General features: G+C 40.9%; 1 protein-coding gene across 4 annotated transcripts in view; it reads right to left on the reverse strand.

Annotated features, from left to right (window-relative positions):
* PTPRQ (protein tyrosine phosphatase receptor type Q) overlaps nucleotides 1–17,484 on the reverse strand; it is a 429,454-nt gene that overhangs the window by 250,275 nt on the left and 161,695 nt on the right. For all 4 annotated transcript variants that reach the window (XM_077471954.1, XM_077471952.1, XM_077471951.1 and 1 more), the window contains exons 16-17: nucleotides 16,394–16,522; nucleotides 12,536–12,682 (exon numbers count right to left, since the gene is read on the reverse strand). In XM_077471954.1, coding sequence (XP_077328080.1) covers nucleotides 12,536–12,682; nucleotides 16,394–16,522 — 276 coding nt within the window. The remainder of the gene's footprint in view (nucleotides 1–12,535; nucleotides 12,683–16,393; nucleotides 16,523–17,484) is intronic.

Raw genomic sequence — 17,484 nt, forward strand, 5'->3', positions numbered from 1 at the left:
GGTGTGGGGGTGGTGTGGGGGTGGTGTGATGTACTTTTTTTAAAACTATATTGGGATTGTAAAAATGTACACTTTGCTCAAGTCTCGGTGCGTTGTGTTGTGGTGACTCGCAGTGATCTGATGTGCTGTGAAAAAATGTAGCATGTCTGCATTTTTTGACATGGCACATCACACCAGCCGTGTAAACAGGGGATATAGAAAACTATTGTTTACTTTGTACTGTAGTGATAACTGGCATTGATCTGGTGCAGAAAAAATTACATTAAAGGTGTTGTAAACCTTCATGTTTTTTCCCCTTAATGCATCCTATGAAAAAAACTTCTGGCACTGACCGACCCCCTGGCCCCTAGGCTTTACTCACCTGAGCCCATTCGTTCCCTCAGCGGAGATGCACTCTTTCTCTCTGCTCGTTGTCTCGGCTCTTGATTGGATAGATTGATGGCAGAGCAGCAATTGACTCCTGCTGCTGTCAATCAAATCCAATGACGCGGGCGCCAGGGGGCAGGGACAAGTCCTGCATGTGAATGTACACAGATGCAGGGCTCAGGAGCGCACCCGCGCAGGTGTCCACCTTAGGAGAGCTTTCTCCAACATGGAAACCCGATGCGGGGAGGAGCTACCAGTGCCGCTGGGGGACCCCAGAAGTTGAGGATCGGGGTCACTCTGTGCAAAACGAACTGCACAGTGGTGGTAAGCAGGGGCGGACTGACCACTCATGGGGCCCCCAGGCAATAGGAGATTATGGGGCCCCCAGGCAATCAGAGATTATGGGGCCACACAGTATACACAAACACACACACAGTATACACAGACATGTTTCTATTGACTGAGAAGGTACTGGAGAGGTGGGGCAGCTATAATCTTGGGCTTTTTAGACCAAAAGGATGTCGGTAAGGGACATTTTAGAGACAAAAAACACACATTTTTACATACTGTCCCTGGTTTTACTGAGGCTGGCAACCCTGATGGGGCCCCCTAGTGTCATGGGGCCCTCGGGCAGTGCCCGAGTGGCCCAATGGTCAGTCCGCCCCTGGTGGTAAGTATAACATGTTTGTTATTTAAAAAGAAAAAACCTTTAACTACACACAGTGTGAACGGGCCCCCAAGCCTAGTACATGTGAGATTATTGAGATTATTGGACAAACGATCGTCCATTTTTTTTTGCATGCTAGTCTCCATATCGAAAAATTAACAATTTACTATGTTTGAAAATTCTCGTAGGACAAAATTAAAATTCAGGAGTGATGTCATGTGTTGTAGTGTATATGTATTGTATTTTCATACAAAAACTGTACTGATTAAACAAAAATCGTATGATCTGGCATCATACAAGTCCTGGAAAATTTTGAATGAAAGCTGTGTACTCATGATCAGAGTATCGTACAATCGATTTAAAATCTGTATTTTTTTTGTGCGATTCTCTGATCATGTGTATCACCCTTCAAAGTGAAAAAAGCATTGTGATGAATGTATCACACTGGGATTTATTTGCTAACACTAGACAGTGCAAAAACTGTTGCAGCGCTGCATAAAAACCATTCAGCTCCTAACTTCAGCTTGTTTGATCAAGCTTTGACAATAAGGCATGGAGTCGCTCACAGCAGGGGTCCAAGGTGTCCCTGTTCACCATTTTGGGTCGATTTTGGTCCAAAATGCCTGAATTCAGACCTGAAACAGACCAAAAGATGCACAGGATTTCTGTGCAATTTGCTCCGGAGCCGCTCTGGAGATGTGTGAACCGTCTCCATTGAGAGCCGGTCACAATCTCCTGACATGCGACTTGGATGTGGAGAAATCCACATCCAATTTGCAATAGTGTGAACCCAGCCTAAAACCTGGAAGCTGATTGTATTTTGTGTGTACATATTTTGCACTCTCTAATTTTAGTAAATCAACCCCCATTGTGCATTTTTTTCTACTTTTATTGTTGTTTCAACAGCTTATGGATCTTTTGGGCCTGCTGAGTTGCTTAGCACTTGTACATGTCATTCCTTAGTGAGCATTTGTTACAGGTTAAAATTCCTGACAATAATTTTATTGCTGGGTAATGTCCTTTTTTATTGGGCAGTGTCCACGCACACCATTTCTTGTATGGATATTACATGGACACAAAGTTGGATGTAATCTCCCAATGGGGAATTTCAGTTTAAAATAACTTTTGTTATCTTTTTAAATAGTAATAGACACAGGGCCCCTTTCTGCAGAGTTATGGTTTTCACAACAATTTTATATGGTTTATCACAACACACTGGTCACCAGGAACCCATCTAGTAATTAATGTAGTCATATATTTATAATTAGGATACAGCAATCAGAGAAAGCCATGTTGGTTATCTAAACTCTAATCCTGATCTAGGATTAGAACGTAGGTAAATGGGGGGGGGGGGGAGGGGGGATAACAGGGGTGTTTAGTGGGCCAGGACAGGGACTGAGTACCCTCACTCTGTTGTTACTGGTTACCTATAGTGCAATCTGTCATTTAGTGTCAAGATTTCATCATGTACAGATTGGCAGAGATGCATCATCCTAATTGATGGATTTACACCGATGGACGACTTGATTGATGGATACATTACTAGACGCTATAGGGTTGATTCACCAAAGCTGGAAAATGCTAAATCTTGTGCAGCTGTGCATAGAAACCAATCAGCTTCCAGTTTTTTTTTTGTCAAAGCTTAATCTCCCTGGCGGTATTCCCAAGTGTGGCTCGGGGTAAATTTTCATTACCAAAAGCCCGAGCCACACTCAGGATTGCATCGCAGTATCCCGGGATAGCTACTTACGTTGTCCCCAGGATCCTGCGATGTCCTCTCGCTGTTTCCACAGACTGTGTCCTCCACCCGATGTACTGTGTGCTGGGCTCCATTCCCTGCAAGAGTCGCGATGCATGGGAGCGGAGCCCAGCGGCAAATTCAAAGAGTGCAAAAAAACAAAACACATACAGTACACTGTAATCTTACAGATTACATTAGTGTATCAAATCATTTCACATCCCTTTTGTCCCTAATGCTTTGTCCAGTGACCTGCATGCAGTTTTATATTATATATACTGTTCTTTCTGCCTGGAAATTTGAGATTGTCCATAGCAACCAAAAAGCGCCCCTTTACGTCAAAATCGGTTTTAGACCAGCTAGAAAACAGTGAAAGAAAATAAGAATCACTTGCAGAATTGAGCGGTATTGATTCGTGGGGAAATTCATCATCAAACACTGAAAGTAACGACAGCGACAATTCTGCAACTGAGCAAATTTCAGTGTATTTGATTCGATTACATTATTGAATAAATTGTATTATTATTATATTATTATTTGTTATAATTATTTATAGTTATTTATTATATTAGAATTTAGGATTTCGTGTTTCAAACTTAATCATACCCGGGATGTCTACTAGACAGATTTAAGTGAGTTATTCCTAAGAATTACAGGCCTACAATGTAAAACGCCAAATTTCCATGCGAAACAATGTAGCACTTTCTGACATAATCATACTGCCAGGGAGGTTAATTAACCAAGCTGAAGTTAGAAGCCGATTGGCTACCATGCACAGCTGCGCCAGATGTTGCACTCTCCAGTTTTAGTAAATCAACCCCTATGACTGACACTAAATTTATTTCTTGCAACATAATTAATATTTATTTTAAAGCTAGGTACAGTATTTATTTGTATTTTATATAATAAAATATTTTTGTCATAGTGTTTTTTTTCTACTTTTAACTCTTTGTGGGAACATGTAAGGGATACTGATGTACTCATGTATTTATTCCACTGGTGTGGGGCAGATATCTGGTCACCCCCAATAAAATGGAGGGGGCTTAATCCAGTTATAAGCCCCCTCCATTTTAATATTACCTCCATCTCCTTTAAGAGGCACAGGGAGGTGGGTAAGAAGCCCTTGCCTAGCAACATTGGGACAAGGGGAACTTTGCTTGGGGGGGGGGGGGGAGCTTTACAACCTACTGCCTCAATGTTGAAAAGCTGGTATGGTACAGGAAGGGAAGGGAGATCCATCACAGATCACAGATGTGTGTTATGTCATTTTGGTGACAATACATTGTCAATTAATAAATCAGGCCTGTTCATGTTTTTAACTTAACAATGCAGATAGAACCCCGCTGACTTTGACCACATCAAAGTATGTTCATAAATGTCACTTTTATAGGGTTCTCAAAGTGGTGCCCCGGTTCCCTGATGCCCCTCTCTTCCCCGCTGATGGTTCTCAGGTGCTCTTGTTCCACTTGGGAGCCTGGGAACATGGAAAACTGCTTCCCTGGTTATTGCAGTAGGAACATCTTGTTCCCTCCTGCTACTAATTTCCTGATCCCGCGACTTATGACCCAGAAGCAGTGTATATTATGTCACTTCTAGGGTCACATCTGTATTTCCTCAGCTAGTGTAGCCAAGGATACAGGTTTTTAAATGTGATCTTTGTTAGAATAATTGCAATGGAGGGCAGGATAGGAGGGCAAGAGTACCTGCCACTTGCCCATGCTATCACCTAGGGGGCACCTTAGTCCCCTTGTAATGGCAATAAAGTAAACAAAATGAAACAGTGTAAAAAAAATAGTATAAAATGAATGAAATTATAACAAAAGTAAAAAAAATGTACTCATCCACACACACACACAGGCATGTGTATGTAGCATCAATTGTGCTACATGTGTGAGGAGTTATTGTTGCGAATGTCACAGTGAGACCAATAATTCTAGAGACATTGTTCAGAGCTAACTGTAAACGGGTGACCTGCAAGGGCTTTTATTAAAGCAGAATTTTGAGTATTATCTTTTTTTGCGATTCCACAGGTGTGCTTTATTTTAAGGTTTGACATGCTAAGTATCTGTTTACATGATGCAATCCCATCTTTTACATTTTATAAAAAAATTGGGATAATGTTGTGTTTATTTGCACTAAAATTCATTTTAGTGTATGTTTCCTGAAAATACATTGCAATAACTGCCCACATATTGTACAGGATATTTTTTGCAACTGCCACCATTTTATTTTCCAGGGTTTCTGCTTTCAAAAAATATATACTTTTTGGGGGGAATACAGTAATTTCTTGGGGGGGGATCAGATTTTACCATGTGAACAGAAAAGGAAAACATTGACCTGTAAACAAGTGGTTGAAGAGCTGTGCAAATAATCATAGACGCATATTTTCCAATATGTGCACATAATTATGCACTTAGTACAGATTTTAGCACATCTTTAGTACACTCGCACATTGTAGATTGCTCAGTTCTACATTTCAGAACTGAATTTAGAACCAAATCTACAATGTTGAGATGAATTTATAATTTTCCCAGACAGCAAACCTAATCATAATTAATTAGGTTCCTAATGTGACTGTGACAGACACGATTTGACAGGCTGAAAACGCTAATGCCCCATACACACAGTCAGACATTCCGACAACAAAATCCGTTGGATTTTTTCCAACGGATTTTGGCCGAAACTTGTTTTGCATACACACGGTCGCACAAAGTTGGCGGAAAGTTCGGAACGAGGTGAAGTACAAGACGTACAAGACGTACGACGGGACTACTTAGAGGCCAATAGCTTTCGTCTCCAAATGTTTTCAGAGCATACGTGCCACTTTGTGCGTTGGAATTCTCTACACACAATCAGAAAAAGTCAGATCGGATTTTGTTGTCGAAAAGTTTTAGATCCAGCTCTCAAACTCAGACTTTTTCCATTGGAATTTCCGACCATGTGTATGGGGCATAACACTTTAGGAGAGAATAAAGCAATCCACTCTATTAAACACTATAAAAATATAAAAATATTTGGGCTACGGTTGGGGTTTAATTTTGAATAACAAGTTTACTTATCTTTCATATGTGTACTACCAGCTATGTACATTGAACATATATTAATCTTACATACATATTCATTATACATTGTACAGTGTATAAGCAGTATATGTACAGTAGCATCCACTTTTATATTAAAAAAAAAAGTGCAAAGTTAAAACCAAGTACATTTTTAGTCTTTTGCAAGTATTCCAAAATGCATTTGTAAATATGCCATAATGTAGTTTTCCAGCATGGAAGATTCCTGAAGCTACCACACTAAAGTCAGACCAAGGCAACACTAAAGGAATGAAATTTACTGGTATGTACTGCCACCATGTGGATTTAATGAGAATTGCTGCTGTAAATCAGCTTTAAAGCGACCAAGAGAAAGACTATGGGTTGATTTACTAAAGGCAAATAGACTGTGGACTTTGCAAAGTGCAGTTCCACTCTACAAGCGCAGTTGCTCCAGACCTTAGTAAATGAGGAAAAGCTTCACTTTGCAAAGAATACCCAATCAAGTGCAAGGAAAATTTTAAAAAACAGCATTTTGTTTGTAGATGATTGGATGGTGGAAGTCAGCAGAGCTTCTGCTTAATAATTTGTCTGCTGTTTGATAGGATTACAGATGGTTACTGAAAAAAATATGGACAGACAGTAAGTAGATAGAGGAAAATATCTTTGGTTAAGGATTAGCTAGGTGAGAATGGTCCCTAAATTTGGTCTGATATTTATTTAACTTACATTATATAATAATAAATGAAGATTGTAACGTGACGTGCAAAATATTACACAGTCATTTAAGAAATGGTTAAGAAATTCAAGGTTCTTGATGGAAAAGGATGTGAACCTCTAAGATAATGTTACTTTAAAAGAAGATAATTGTCTTTAGGTCTTTCAATAAATAAGGTTAGAAGTGTAGATCACAGGTTTCTTGTCCTATAGTAAAGGTAAACTTAAGTTACAGAAATTATGTTTTTTTTTTTTCCCAGGAATAATAGGAGTAAAAAGGAGGGGCAATAAAATACTTATTACATGTTTGCTGCATAGAGAAATTTCTCAATAACATCAAAGAGCTATAAAGTGGTTGAAGTCAAGAAGTAAAGGAAAACAAAGCTTGAAAAGTAAGCATTCATATTTCCTATGTGGATCCGGCTTCACATCTATAATCACAGTTTATACTGTATGTCATAAAACAAACCCAGTTCTTGGCTGTAGACAGAGTAGATTTTATTGTATGAGGATAAAACATTTCTTTATCCATATGAATACCCTGTCTACCACAGAGAAACTTTTTTTTATGACATATAACCTTTGAGTACAGAAGCCATGCCAGCTCCACAAAGGAGAATGAGCGCTCCCTTTTTAAGCTGTGTTCCTCAGTGCTCTTTTCAGCAAAGCTTTGCTCATGTGAGCCATGCTGCTATCAAAAAAACAGGTGATGACTTTCTAAGAAGAATAGTGCATAAAGATATCTAGAAATGGCTACAAATGTAGACTAGCATTGAACTACACACAGGAAAAACTGCCTGCACAATGCAGTACTGTTGGTAGTCTCCCAAGCAGTGGCATAGCGTGGAGGGTTGCAGGGGGTGCCGTGGCCCCGGGGGCGACATTTAGGGGGGCGCCAGTATGTGTCACTACTGGCTGCCTCCTCCTAATTTACATTCCTGTGTCCCCCTCGCTCTGGCCACCATGTTCAGTGTCTGGCGCCCTGTGATTGGGCATATGGGGGTCATGTGAGACGCAGGGCTCCTGAAGTCCCGCCTCTGCACATGACTCCCATACACCCAATCACAGTGCACTGGACACTGAACATGGCAGCAGCCAGAGTGTGGGGGAGACAAGCAGAAATGTGAGCCACTGCGGCCGCTGTCTTCTGAGGAGACTCTTCTCCTCCTCCTATCCTCCGGATAGCCAGGACTGTGGACAAGAAGAAGGTGAGTGAGAGTCGTGTTACTGGCCCAGGGTGGGGGGGAGGGATAGAGAGACAACAGTGTAGTATGGTGGGCTGTGTAGTATGATGGGCGGTGTAATTTAGTATGGTGGTCCGCAGCTGATCTGTGACATAGGGGGTAAGGGGTTTTATACTGTACTAAGCGAAGGGACACATTGAGTGCTAAAAGTCCACGCGTTAGGGGGCACAAATTATTTGCCTTGCCCTGGGTGCTGACAACCCACACTACGCCACTGATCCCATGCAGTGGCAATCTTCCAAAACTAATTGGCATGACAGAGTACTACCAAAGAAACCACTAGCAAGGAAAAACACCATAACGCATCTTAGGTTTGCAAAACACCCCCTGATCCACAATGCTTTTAAGGCAATTGGTAATCTTCACATAATACATTTAGTGAATATTCACTTCAATTATTTAAACGTGTGCAGATTAAATCATTTTTTTTTCACATGATTGGATAATTGAAGTAAATATTCAAATTTTTTGCATTAAGGCTAACCCCTGAGGAAGTCATTGTGACGATGACTAGGACGGGGACTTGTGACGTCGCCACGCTTGTAGATGTCGAGATACTGAACTGTTGGAGCATGTGTTTGCAGTGGAGTAATTTTTAGCTGGATGTTAATATGCCTATGTATACCCTGTTTTTGTGAATATGATTTAACAATTGTTTAATAAAGTGTTTTTTAGTACTTTACTGTTGCAAGTCTGTTTTTGTGTATATATATATATATATATATATATATATATATATATATATATATATGCTCATGTGGATTGGATTGTAAGATGAGGAGGTTGCAGGCGGTTTGCCTGTATATGAAGTAACGGCTGCCAGGAGGGAAGTATTAGCGATATTTGACCATCCTTTTATAGGGTGGTCAAAGATGATGAGCTACTCTCTTTTGGCAGGATATCACCAGGTGGCTTTTCACTGTCTGTTTATTTACACAGCAGTCGAGGGAAGACTGTATTAATTGGATTTTCGGGCACATTATAAATTCACTAATCTTTTTTCATCTTTATTTATTATGTCCTTAATGCATGGTTTTTATTTATATATATGAGTTATATGAGTTACATGTATTTTCACTTTTTCATGTATTATTATTATTATTTTGCATATGTATGAATGTACAAGTTGAACTTCTTGGCAGAAATGCTGAACACACATTAAAATGAAGAGCATATACCGGTATCCACACTCCACTGGACACTTTAGTACAGGGTTTCTCAACCAGGGTTTCATGTGTAACACTACCCCTGCAGGAGCTGCTGGAATATTTGTGCCCGGGTCTCCCACTGATTAATACACAGCCAGTTACATAATATCTTCACACAGCCAGGTATACACACTCTAATATAGGGGATATGTTTTTATGTTTTATTTGGAGAACTTGGATAGGAGAAGGGGATAAGTAGGATACTCTAAATTGACTATTCACTAGGTGAGGAACTCAGTGGACTTTGTCTCTTCAAGACACTAGCCAGTGTCCCCTTTAGCTCACACACCCAGTATGCTGACTTCTAGGACCAAGAAGGGGATTTCAGCAACATGCACTGTCTCAGGGATACCTTTAGGGGGTCTGTTCTCACATGGCCCTGGCCACAGGCCATCTTCCTTTGTGATACGAGACAGAATCCTTGGACATCATCCCTTGCGTATCTGTGATACGAGACAGATCCTTGGACATCCTCCCTCAGTCAGCTTGCAAAAGAACCCTGGGTTGTAGCTTCAATGTTTCAGGCCCTCAGGTTGACCTGAGGGCCTGAAACATTGAAGCTACAACCCAGGGTTCTTTTGCAAGCTGACTGAGGGAGGATGTCCAAGGATCCTGTCTCGTATCACAGATACGCATGGCAGCCTAAGCTGGGGAGAAACAGTAGCCCCCTCCCCACCTGGACCTCTCTCAGAGGGAGACTGGACCATGAGCCCATGTGCTCTTTAGATTTAAATACAGGTACCCAGCATTCCTTGGGGCGCATCCCCTTCTAATTGGCCAGGGTTGTATATACATTCATGCTCTCCCCTGCCAGGTTTCCACCCACTGTCCAATATGTCTCGTTACTATTGGACCAGTGTGAAACCACCAAGACAGCATGAGCAGCACCAGGGCACACTAAGCAGATTCTACCAAATAATCACAGCTCTCTGTTAAGCCAACAGCACATACATTTACCTAGCTGTCTCCCTGTTAGGCAGAGAAACCAAAAACAATACACGCTCACTCTAGCACTTAGGTAGGAGGGCACTACACAGGGAACCCTAGGGTTCCTCCAGAAGTTCCTAGGAGTTCCTTGAGCAATGAGCAATTTCTGCATCTCAGATAAGTTCCCACTTACACCACTGATCCTATTAGCTATCTGTAAGGGTATTATTTTTTACAATGTTCACAAGCGTAAGGAGTATTCCTCTCACTGGCCATCACACTAATGTGTCATGCCCTGTAGATATAGAAAGTTACTTCAAGGGTTCCTCTGTGTTAAAAAGGTTGATAAAGGCTGTAGTATGAATCCACATTGTGGCCTGCATTTTACAACTCTTGCAGTGTCTTATGAAGTACTCTCTGCTTACGAGTGCAGAAAGAATCCATGGCTGGGGACAAGGCATGTCTTGTTCTCCTGGCTCCTGGCCTCTTTTTTTTTTATTCCTTTAAAATATGCTTTCTTGTGTTTTTGAGTGATTGAGTGAGTGAGTGAGTGACTGTGGGTGGGTGTGTGTGCCCATGGTATGGCCATTCTGCTGCTCTTTTTTATAACAGAATCCTTATGTCTGGAGGAAAAATATCACTACTAACCTCAAACTCTCACCCCACTGAGACGCTTTGTAGATTCAAAGCTACCTTGAGCCTAGGTTCACATTGGAGCGATTTGGCAAGTCAAATCGCATGCCAATGCATGCAATGGCCATGTCCGAATCGGTGTGATGCCGCATCTACGGAGCGGCACTGATTCCCAAAAGTGGTTTCTGTACAACATTTGCCGACTTCGGGTGCGATTTGCATAGACATCTGTGCACCAACCCACACAGATGTCTCTGAAATCGCCCCTGAAGTTGGGACTGACATGCGGGAATGAAATTGTGCAAGTTCAGCTGAACTCACACGATTCCATTCCCTCTGTCAGTCTGAACCTGGGCTAAAGGTCAGAGAACTTGCCATCATAGAAAAAACAATGAATATCATACATTTTACAGGGAAATGTCTTCAGGAAGACCTATATCTCCTGACAGTTAGGAAAATGTAGGCAATTCAGCAAAGCAATGATCTAAAACATAAAGGTATCAATCAATGTCAATCAACAACATAAATGCTTAGCCAGGTGAAATTTTATATTCTGCAAAGGATAAATCCAAATCCAGACCTCAGCTTGGTTCAGATACTGTGGAGTGACCTGAAGACTGTTGTTCATATAAGAAATTCCACCTAAGCATTCTGCAAGCCTGATCTGCAGTTACACAAATATGTTTGGTGCAAAAATTAGCTTATCAAAGATTCTTAATTCCAGTACAGAGTTCCATACATTTTATGGACTCGCTGTTTAACCTCCCTGGCGGTTTAAATGTTAGGTGCTGAAAGCGGTACCATTAATTTGCATGAAAATTTGGCGTTTTATATTGTAGTCCTGTAATTCTTAGGAATAACTCACTTAAATCTGTCCAAACCCGGGTATGATAAAGTTTGAAAAATGTAATCATAAATTATAATATAATAAATAACTATAAATAATTATACCAAATAATAATATAACAATAATAAAAATGATTCAATAATGTAATCAAATCAAAAACACTGAAATTTGCTCAGTTGCAGAATTGTCACTGTCATTACTTTTCAGTATTTGATGACGCACAAATCACTATCCCTCAATTCTGCGAGTGATTCTAATTTATTATCGCTGTTTTCTAGCTGGTCTAAAACCTCTTTTGCTGTAAAGGGACAGTTTTGGTTGCTATGGACAATCTCCAGTTTCCATGCATAAAGAACAGTTTTTATATTATAAAACTGCATGCAGGACACTGGAGAAACCACTAGGGACAAAGGAGATGTGAAATAATTACATACAGTAATGTAATCTGTAAGATTACATTATACTGTATGTAATGTGTGTGTTTTACTTTTTGAATTTGGCGCCGCTCTCCGTCCCCGTGCGCCGCAACGCTCGCAGGGAACGGAGCCCGGCGATGTGATACATCGAGCAGAGGACGAGCCGCTCGCAGTGCGGCGGGACATCGCTGGATCCAGGGGATAAGGTACGTAAGGTCATCCTGGATCCAGCGATGCGATCACGAGTCTGGCTCGGGGTTACCGCTGATGGTACTGAATTTTCACCCCGAGCCAGACTCGGGAATACCGCCAGGGGGGTTAAACAATAGGGGAGATTTATTGAAACTGGTGCACACAGAATCTGGTGCAGCTGAGCATAGTAACCAATCAGCTTAAAGGTTGTATTGTCAAAGCGTAATTGAACAAACTGAAGTTAGAATCTGATTGGCTACCATGCAGAACCCCACCAGATTCTGTGTGCAGCAGTCTTAGTAAATCTCCCTCTATGTGTTCAATGAAGACATCACTTATGTCTGTGTTATTAGGTAAAGTAGATTGTTTTTGTCAAATCTTGTGCTTAGTTGAAAATCAGGCCACATGTTAGCCATTCATGCAGAAATCCACGTAATTCCAAAGGGTTTACAGGTTTAAAGACTTCCTTTGGCAACTGTATATTCCTGCAAGTTATATATTTAAGTAGCAAATTATAAACTGTGAAATAAAAAGCACATTACCTTCAGCTGGAGTGAAAACAGATATGTTGGCTCTGGGCCCAACACCTGCACTTGTTTCTCCACTGATATATGCATCGTAGGTTGTGAAAGGCGTAAGGTTAGTAAAAGTAAACTTTAGATCTTTTGTACTGTTGTCTAGAATTCGACCTGATGAAAAAAAAGACATCAGATGGTAAGACAAAGGAAATGATTCACATAATCATCTTAATTAGTGTCATTCATTTTATCTCACTATTTTTCAGGGTCTTACAGCAGAAAGTGACTTTCCAGTTCAATTGCCCATATCCTCACTGTAAAACACAAAAAAGTCATTGGGTCACATCCAAGGCGGAATAGGGTGGGCATCAAAAGGTTTTTACCTTTTAATGCCTACCCTATTTCACCTTGAATGTGATCCAATGTCTACCAGATTAGGCCAGAAGCTCTGACACTGCTGACCGTTTAGTCGGATGATGCGTTGTTCCCCTTGTTTGGAAGCTATATACAGTTGATGTTCTGTAATTGGTGAGCACTAATGTTGCTATATCTGCTTTTGAGAAATGTTAAAAATAAGTTGAAAATCTTTGTAACTGTGACTATAATGCTGTTTTTTTTAATTTGATGGGTAAATCTAGATGCATGTAGTCACCTTGAAGAAGCAGAATCGTAGCTCTGCGAAACGCATCGGAATTCTCCAAGCACCAAAAATCTTCAAGTTTTTTTGGATCTAAGTATCGATGTTGGCAGTTTGACATATGTTGTTCAAGGTATTATTCACCATATTCCATTATGTGTTTTTATGGATCTTTGTACAAATAAAATATTTTAGATTAATGTTTTCTTGTGCTTACCTCAATGTCAATGTCACATCCTTTAAAGTCCTCTTGCTTTTATGGGAAAGTATTATTTTCCCACTTTTTCGTATGTACATTTAATATTTTTTTCTGGAAAGGTGAACTTCCTTCCTTTCACTTCAATACCGGGCACTTAGACACCTTCCTGCCCAAGCTAATTTTCAGATTTCACCGCTGTAGCAATTTGAATGACAGTTGCACGGTCATGCTACACTGTACCCAAACAAATTTGTTATCATTTTGTTCTCACAAATAGAGCTTTCTTTTGGTGGTATTTGATTACCTCTGTGATTTTTATTTTTTGCACAACAAATTAAAAAAGACTGAAAATTTTGAAAAAAAACAAGTTTTTCTTTGTTTCTGTTAAAAATTTTTGTAAATAAGTACGTTTTCTTCTTCAATGATGGCCACTGATATGGCTGCACTGACGGGCACTGATAAGTTGGCACTGATGGGCACCGATGAGATGGCACCAATGAGGTGGTACTGATGAGGTGGCACTGAGGGGCACTGATGATGGGCCGGAGGCTCTTTACCGAGATCAGTGTAGCGATGTGTCAGACTGACACACTGCTCCACCGATCACCGCGATGCGTGCCCCCATGAGCGTGCGGCGGCATGTTATCCTGAAGGACGTCATATGACGCCCAGTCCGGATAACAGAACCACTTCCCGGATGTCAATGTGCTATTGACCAGGCGGGAAGTGGTTAACAGACCAAAAGAAAATTTACATGCACTTGAACCCATGGTTACAGTGCAAAGTATTAGGTTGACCTTAATGTCCCCTCTCCATGGCTCATATTCACCCTGTTTGCTCCCTTACAGCTTATATGCCCACCAAATAGATAGGGATATATCTAAAGCTGGGTATTCAAATGAAAATTCCAACAAAAATTTGTAGCAAATTTTGTAGGAATATCCCAGTACACTTGAATGTCATTTGAAAGTAGTTCAAGATTGTGTTTGCTTTAGAGTTAAGAGTTACAGTTAATGGACTTTACCAAACAAAAACCATATACACTGTCAGAAATTCGTACATTCGAGAAAACCTTTCCATCCTACTCCTTCAAATTGTCTCATCGCTGCAGTCGAAAACGAACAATTTGACCCATAAATAATTATATAAAAACGAATGACTGATCTCAAAACATTCTTACAATAAAAAACATTAAAAAAAAATGCATTCGTGTTTATACAGCTTAATACTGGGTATGGGGAGCATCTTTTCCTCCTCCTCCTCCAAAAATGCAGAACTTGTTGCCTTATTCCAGTCTATTCAAGTATTCAGGGACCTTGTGAGTACAGACCTGAGTGTGGGACCTGGGTGATTGTTGCTGCTGTTAGCCCTTGTGCACTAATACTAAGACCCCTTTCACACTGAGGCGCTTTTCAGGTGCTTTTGCGCTAAAATAGCTCCTGAGAACTGCTTCCCATTCATTTCCATGCATGCTTTCATACAGTGCGCTGGCGGGGCAGTGAAAAAAGTCCTGCAAGCAGCATTTTTGGAGTGCTTAAAAAAGCATCTCAAAAACGATTATTACAATGTTTTTTGGGCAGTTTTCAAGTGCCTCAGTGTGAAAGGGGTCTTATGGTGTCTCAATACTGTCCATTCCTGGGCTATTATTAAAGAGACCGTTCCAAGAAATAGCTGCAGAGTGAAGAGTGTCCTCTAATTGCTTCTCAGAATTTTTTTCGTTTGTTTTTCTTCCACGGCTTGCAGTGCCTAAAGCCCCGTACACACGAGAGAACTTATGTCCGACAGACTTCCGAAGGAGTTCTGCCGGAGTTCTGCCGGAGTTCCGACAGAGTTCTGATGGACTTTTCGACTGAGCGGACTTGGCCACACACAATCACACTAAACTCCGACGGATTCGAACGTGATGACGTACGACTGGACTCGAATAAGGAAGTTCATAGCCAGTAGCCAATAGCTGCCCTAGCGTCGGTTTTAGTCCGTCGGAATAGCATACACACGAGCGAATTTTTCGGAGGGACCAGGTCCGGCGGAGTTCCGTCGGAAAAATTTGAAGCATGTTCCATATTCTAAAGTCCGTCAGACTTTGGCGAATCAAAAGTCCGTTGCAGCCCACACACGATCGAATAGTCTGACGGAATCATTCAAAAGTCCGCTCGTGTGTACGCGGCATAAGACTACTTTCACACTGAGACGCTTTACAGGCGTTAGCCTCTGCAAATAGCGCCTGCAAAGCGCCTCTATTGTCACTCCAGTATGAAAGCCCAACTGGAGCGGTGTGCTTGTGGGACGTTAAAAAAAGTCCTGCAAGCAGCATCCTTGGGGTGCTTTAGGAACGGTGTATACACCGTTCCTAAAGCGCCCCTGCTCATTGAAATCAATGGGTAGTGCCGCCGAAGCTGCCGCTGTTAACCCCTTCATCGGCTGCTAATGGGGGGGAAAGAACCCTGCTAGTAGCCAAAAAGCGCAGCTAAAATTATGGTAAAGCTCTGCTAAAAATTGCAGCGTTTTACCGGCGACACCCCCCCCCCCCCCGCCCCAGTTGAAAGTGCCCTTATCCAAGTTTGTTCTGCAATAAATATAAAAAAATCCTTGGTCTGCTTAATAAACCAGAAGAGTAAATGTTGCTGTGTTCCTGCCTGCCATTGCACTAGTAGGGTAAGGAACCTGTGGCAAATCAGCAGGCCCTTACAGGGGTGAGCGCTACACAAGTATAAGGTTATATACACACTCACAGTATTACATTGACAGTTACGTTACAGATAATGTCCATTATGCAAAAAATGACTGTACATTATGCTGTTGGATAGGACACTGCCTCCCTATAATCCGTTCTTACCTAGTAAAACTTTACTGAAAAGGGCTTTATAGATTAAAATTTTCGATATGCTAAACTGTATCAAAATCCACATTTACATGTGATGATACAGTATCTGTATTTGGATACAACCAATTGTAACAGAAAAAAAAATAGAAAAAGCTCACATAATTAAAACAAAAAAAATAGCTAAAGGTATTATTGTACAACTAAATAATAACCTCCACATACCAGATGGACCATACAGTTCAACCCTGTAGCTAAATTTTCCTGTCACAATGGTTGGAGCATCCCATGTCACAGAGAATGATCTTGTAGTAATATTGCCTTTAATCAGATTCTGAGGGGGGTCTTCTGGCACTAGGAAATGAAAACAAAAATCAATATATACTTTAGCTTACAAGAAGAAAATATATTATTTGCCAGGCAATACAAATATTTCTAGGTGACCTGGGCTGGATTTCAGTTATGGTTCAGTTAAAGGCTTGATTTAGCTGGCTTCTAATTAAAGTGATTGTAAAGTCTCAAGGTTTTTCACCTTCTTTGTTGCAGCTCTCCCCCTTTTTCTTACCTGAGCCCAATCCGATCCAGCGACACGCACAAGTCCAGCGGCATCCCTTCGCTGTGTCTCTTCTCATTGGACAGATTGATAGCAGTGGGGGCCATTAACTCCTGCTGCTGTTAATCAAATCCATTGACATGGGGGCGGGGGTAGGACCGAATCCCACTGTCTTTGTCAGTGGACGCAGCAGCAGGACGCAGGAGCGAGTGGGGGCACCCAATAAAGGGGACGGGCCAGGAACGCCAGCGTGGCACTCCAGAATAGGAGGATTGGGGTTGCTCTGTGCAAAACCCTTGCACAGAAAAGGTAAGTATAACACGTTTGTTATTTTCATTAAAAAAAGCAAACCTTTACAATCACTTTAAATTTGCGACAAATATATATATATATATATATATATATATATATATATATATATATATATATATATATATTCATAGGTACAAACACAAAAATGAAATAAATGAATAAAAACACAAAAAAAGTAACATTTAAGTCTGTTTAAGAGCTTGTTCACACAATAACACACATTTTATAAGCAGTGCCATAACCCGTGTTATAACACGTGTTACCACAACACAAGGTAATGCACTGTAAACACACATCTATAGTGCATAGCAACTTACCTATGTTATATAAGCTCTATATGTTGCACTGCCCTGTGCTGAAAAAAATAATGTATTCAGCATTGACAACCCGTTAATTTAGAACTGGCTGCAAAATGCAATAAGCTTCAGTGCCAGGGCCAGATGTAGCCTGT

The sequence above is a fragment of the Lithobates pipiens genome, unplaced genomic scaffold (genome assembly GCF_037356315.1).
Source record: "Lithobates pipiens isolate NorthernLeopardFrog02 unplaced genomic scaffold, aLitPip1_a1.2 Scaffold_8, whole genome shotgun sequence".
NCBI lineage: Eukaryota > Metazoa > Chordata > Amphibia > Anura > Ranidae > Lithobates > Lithobates pipiens.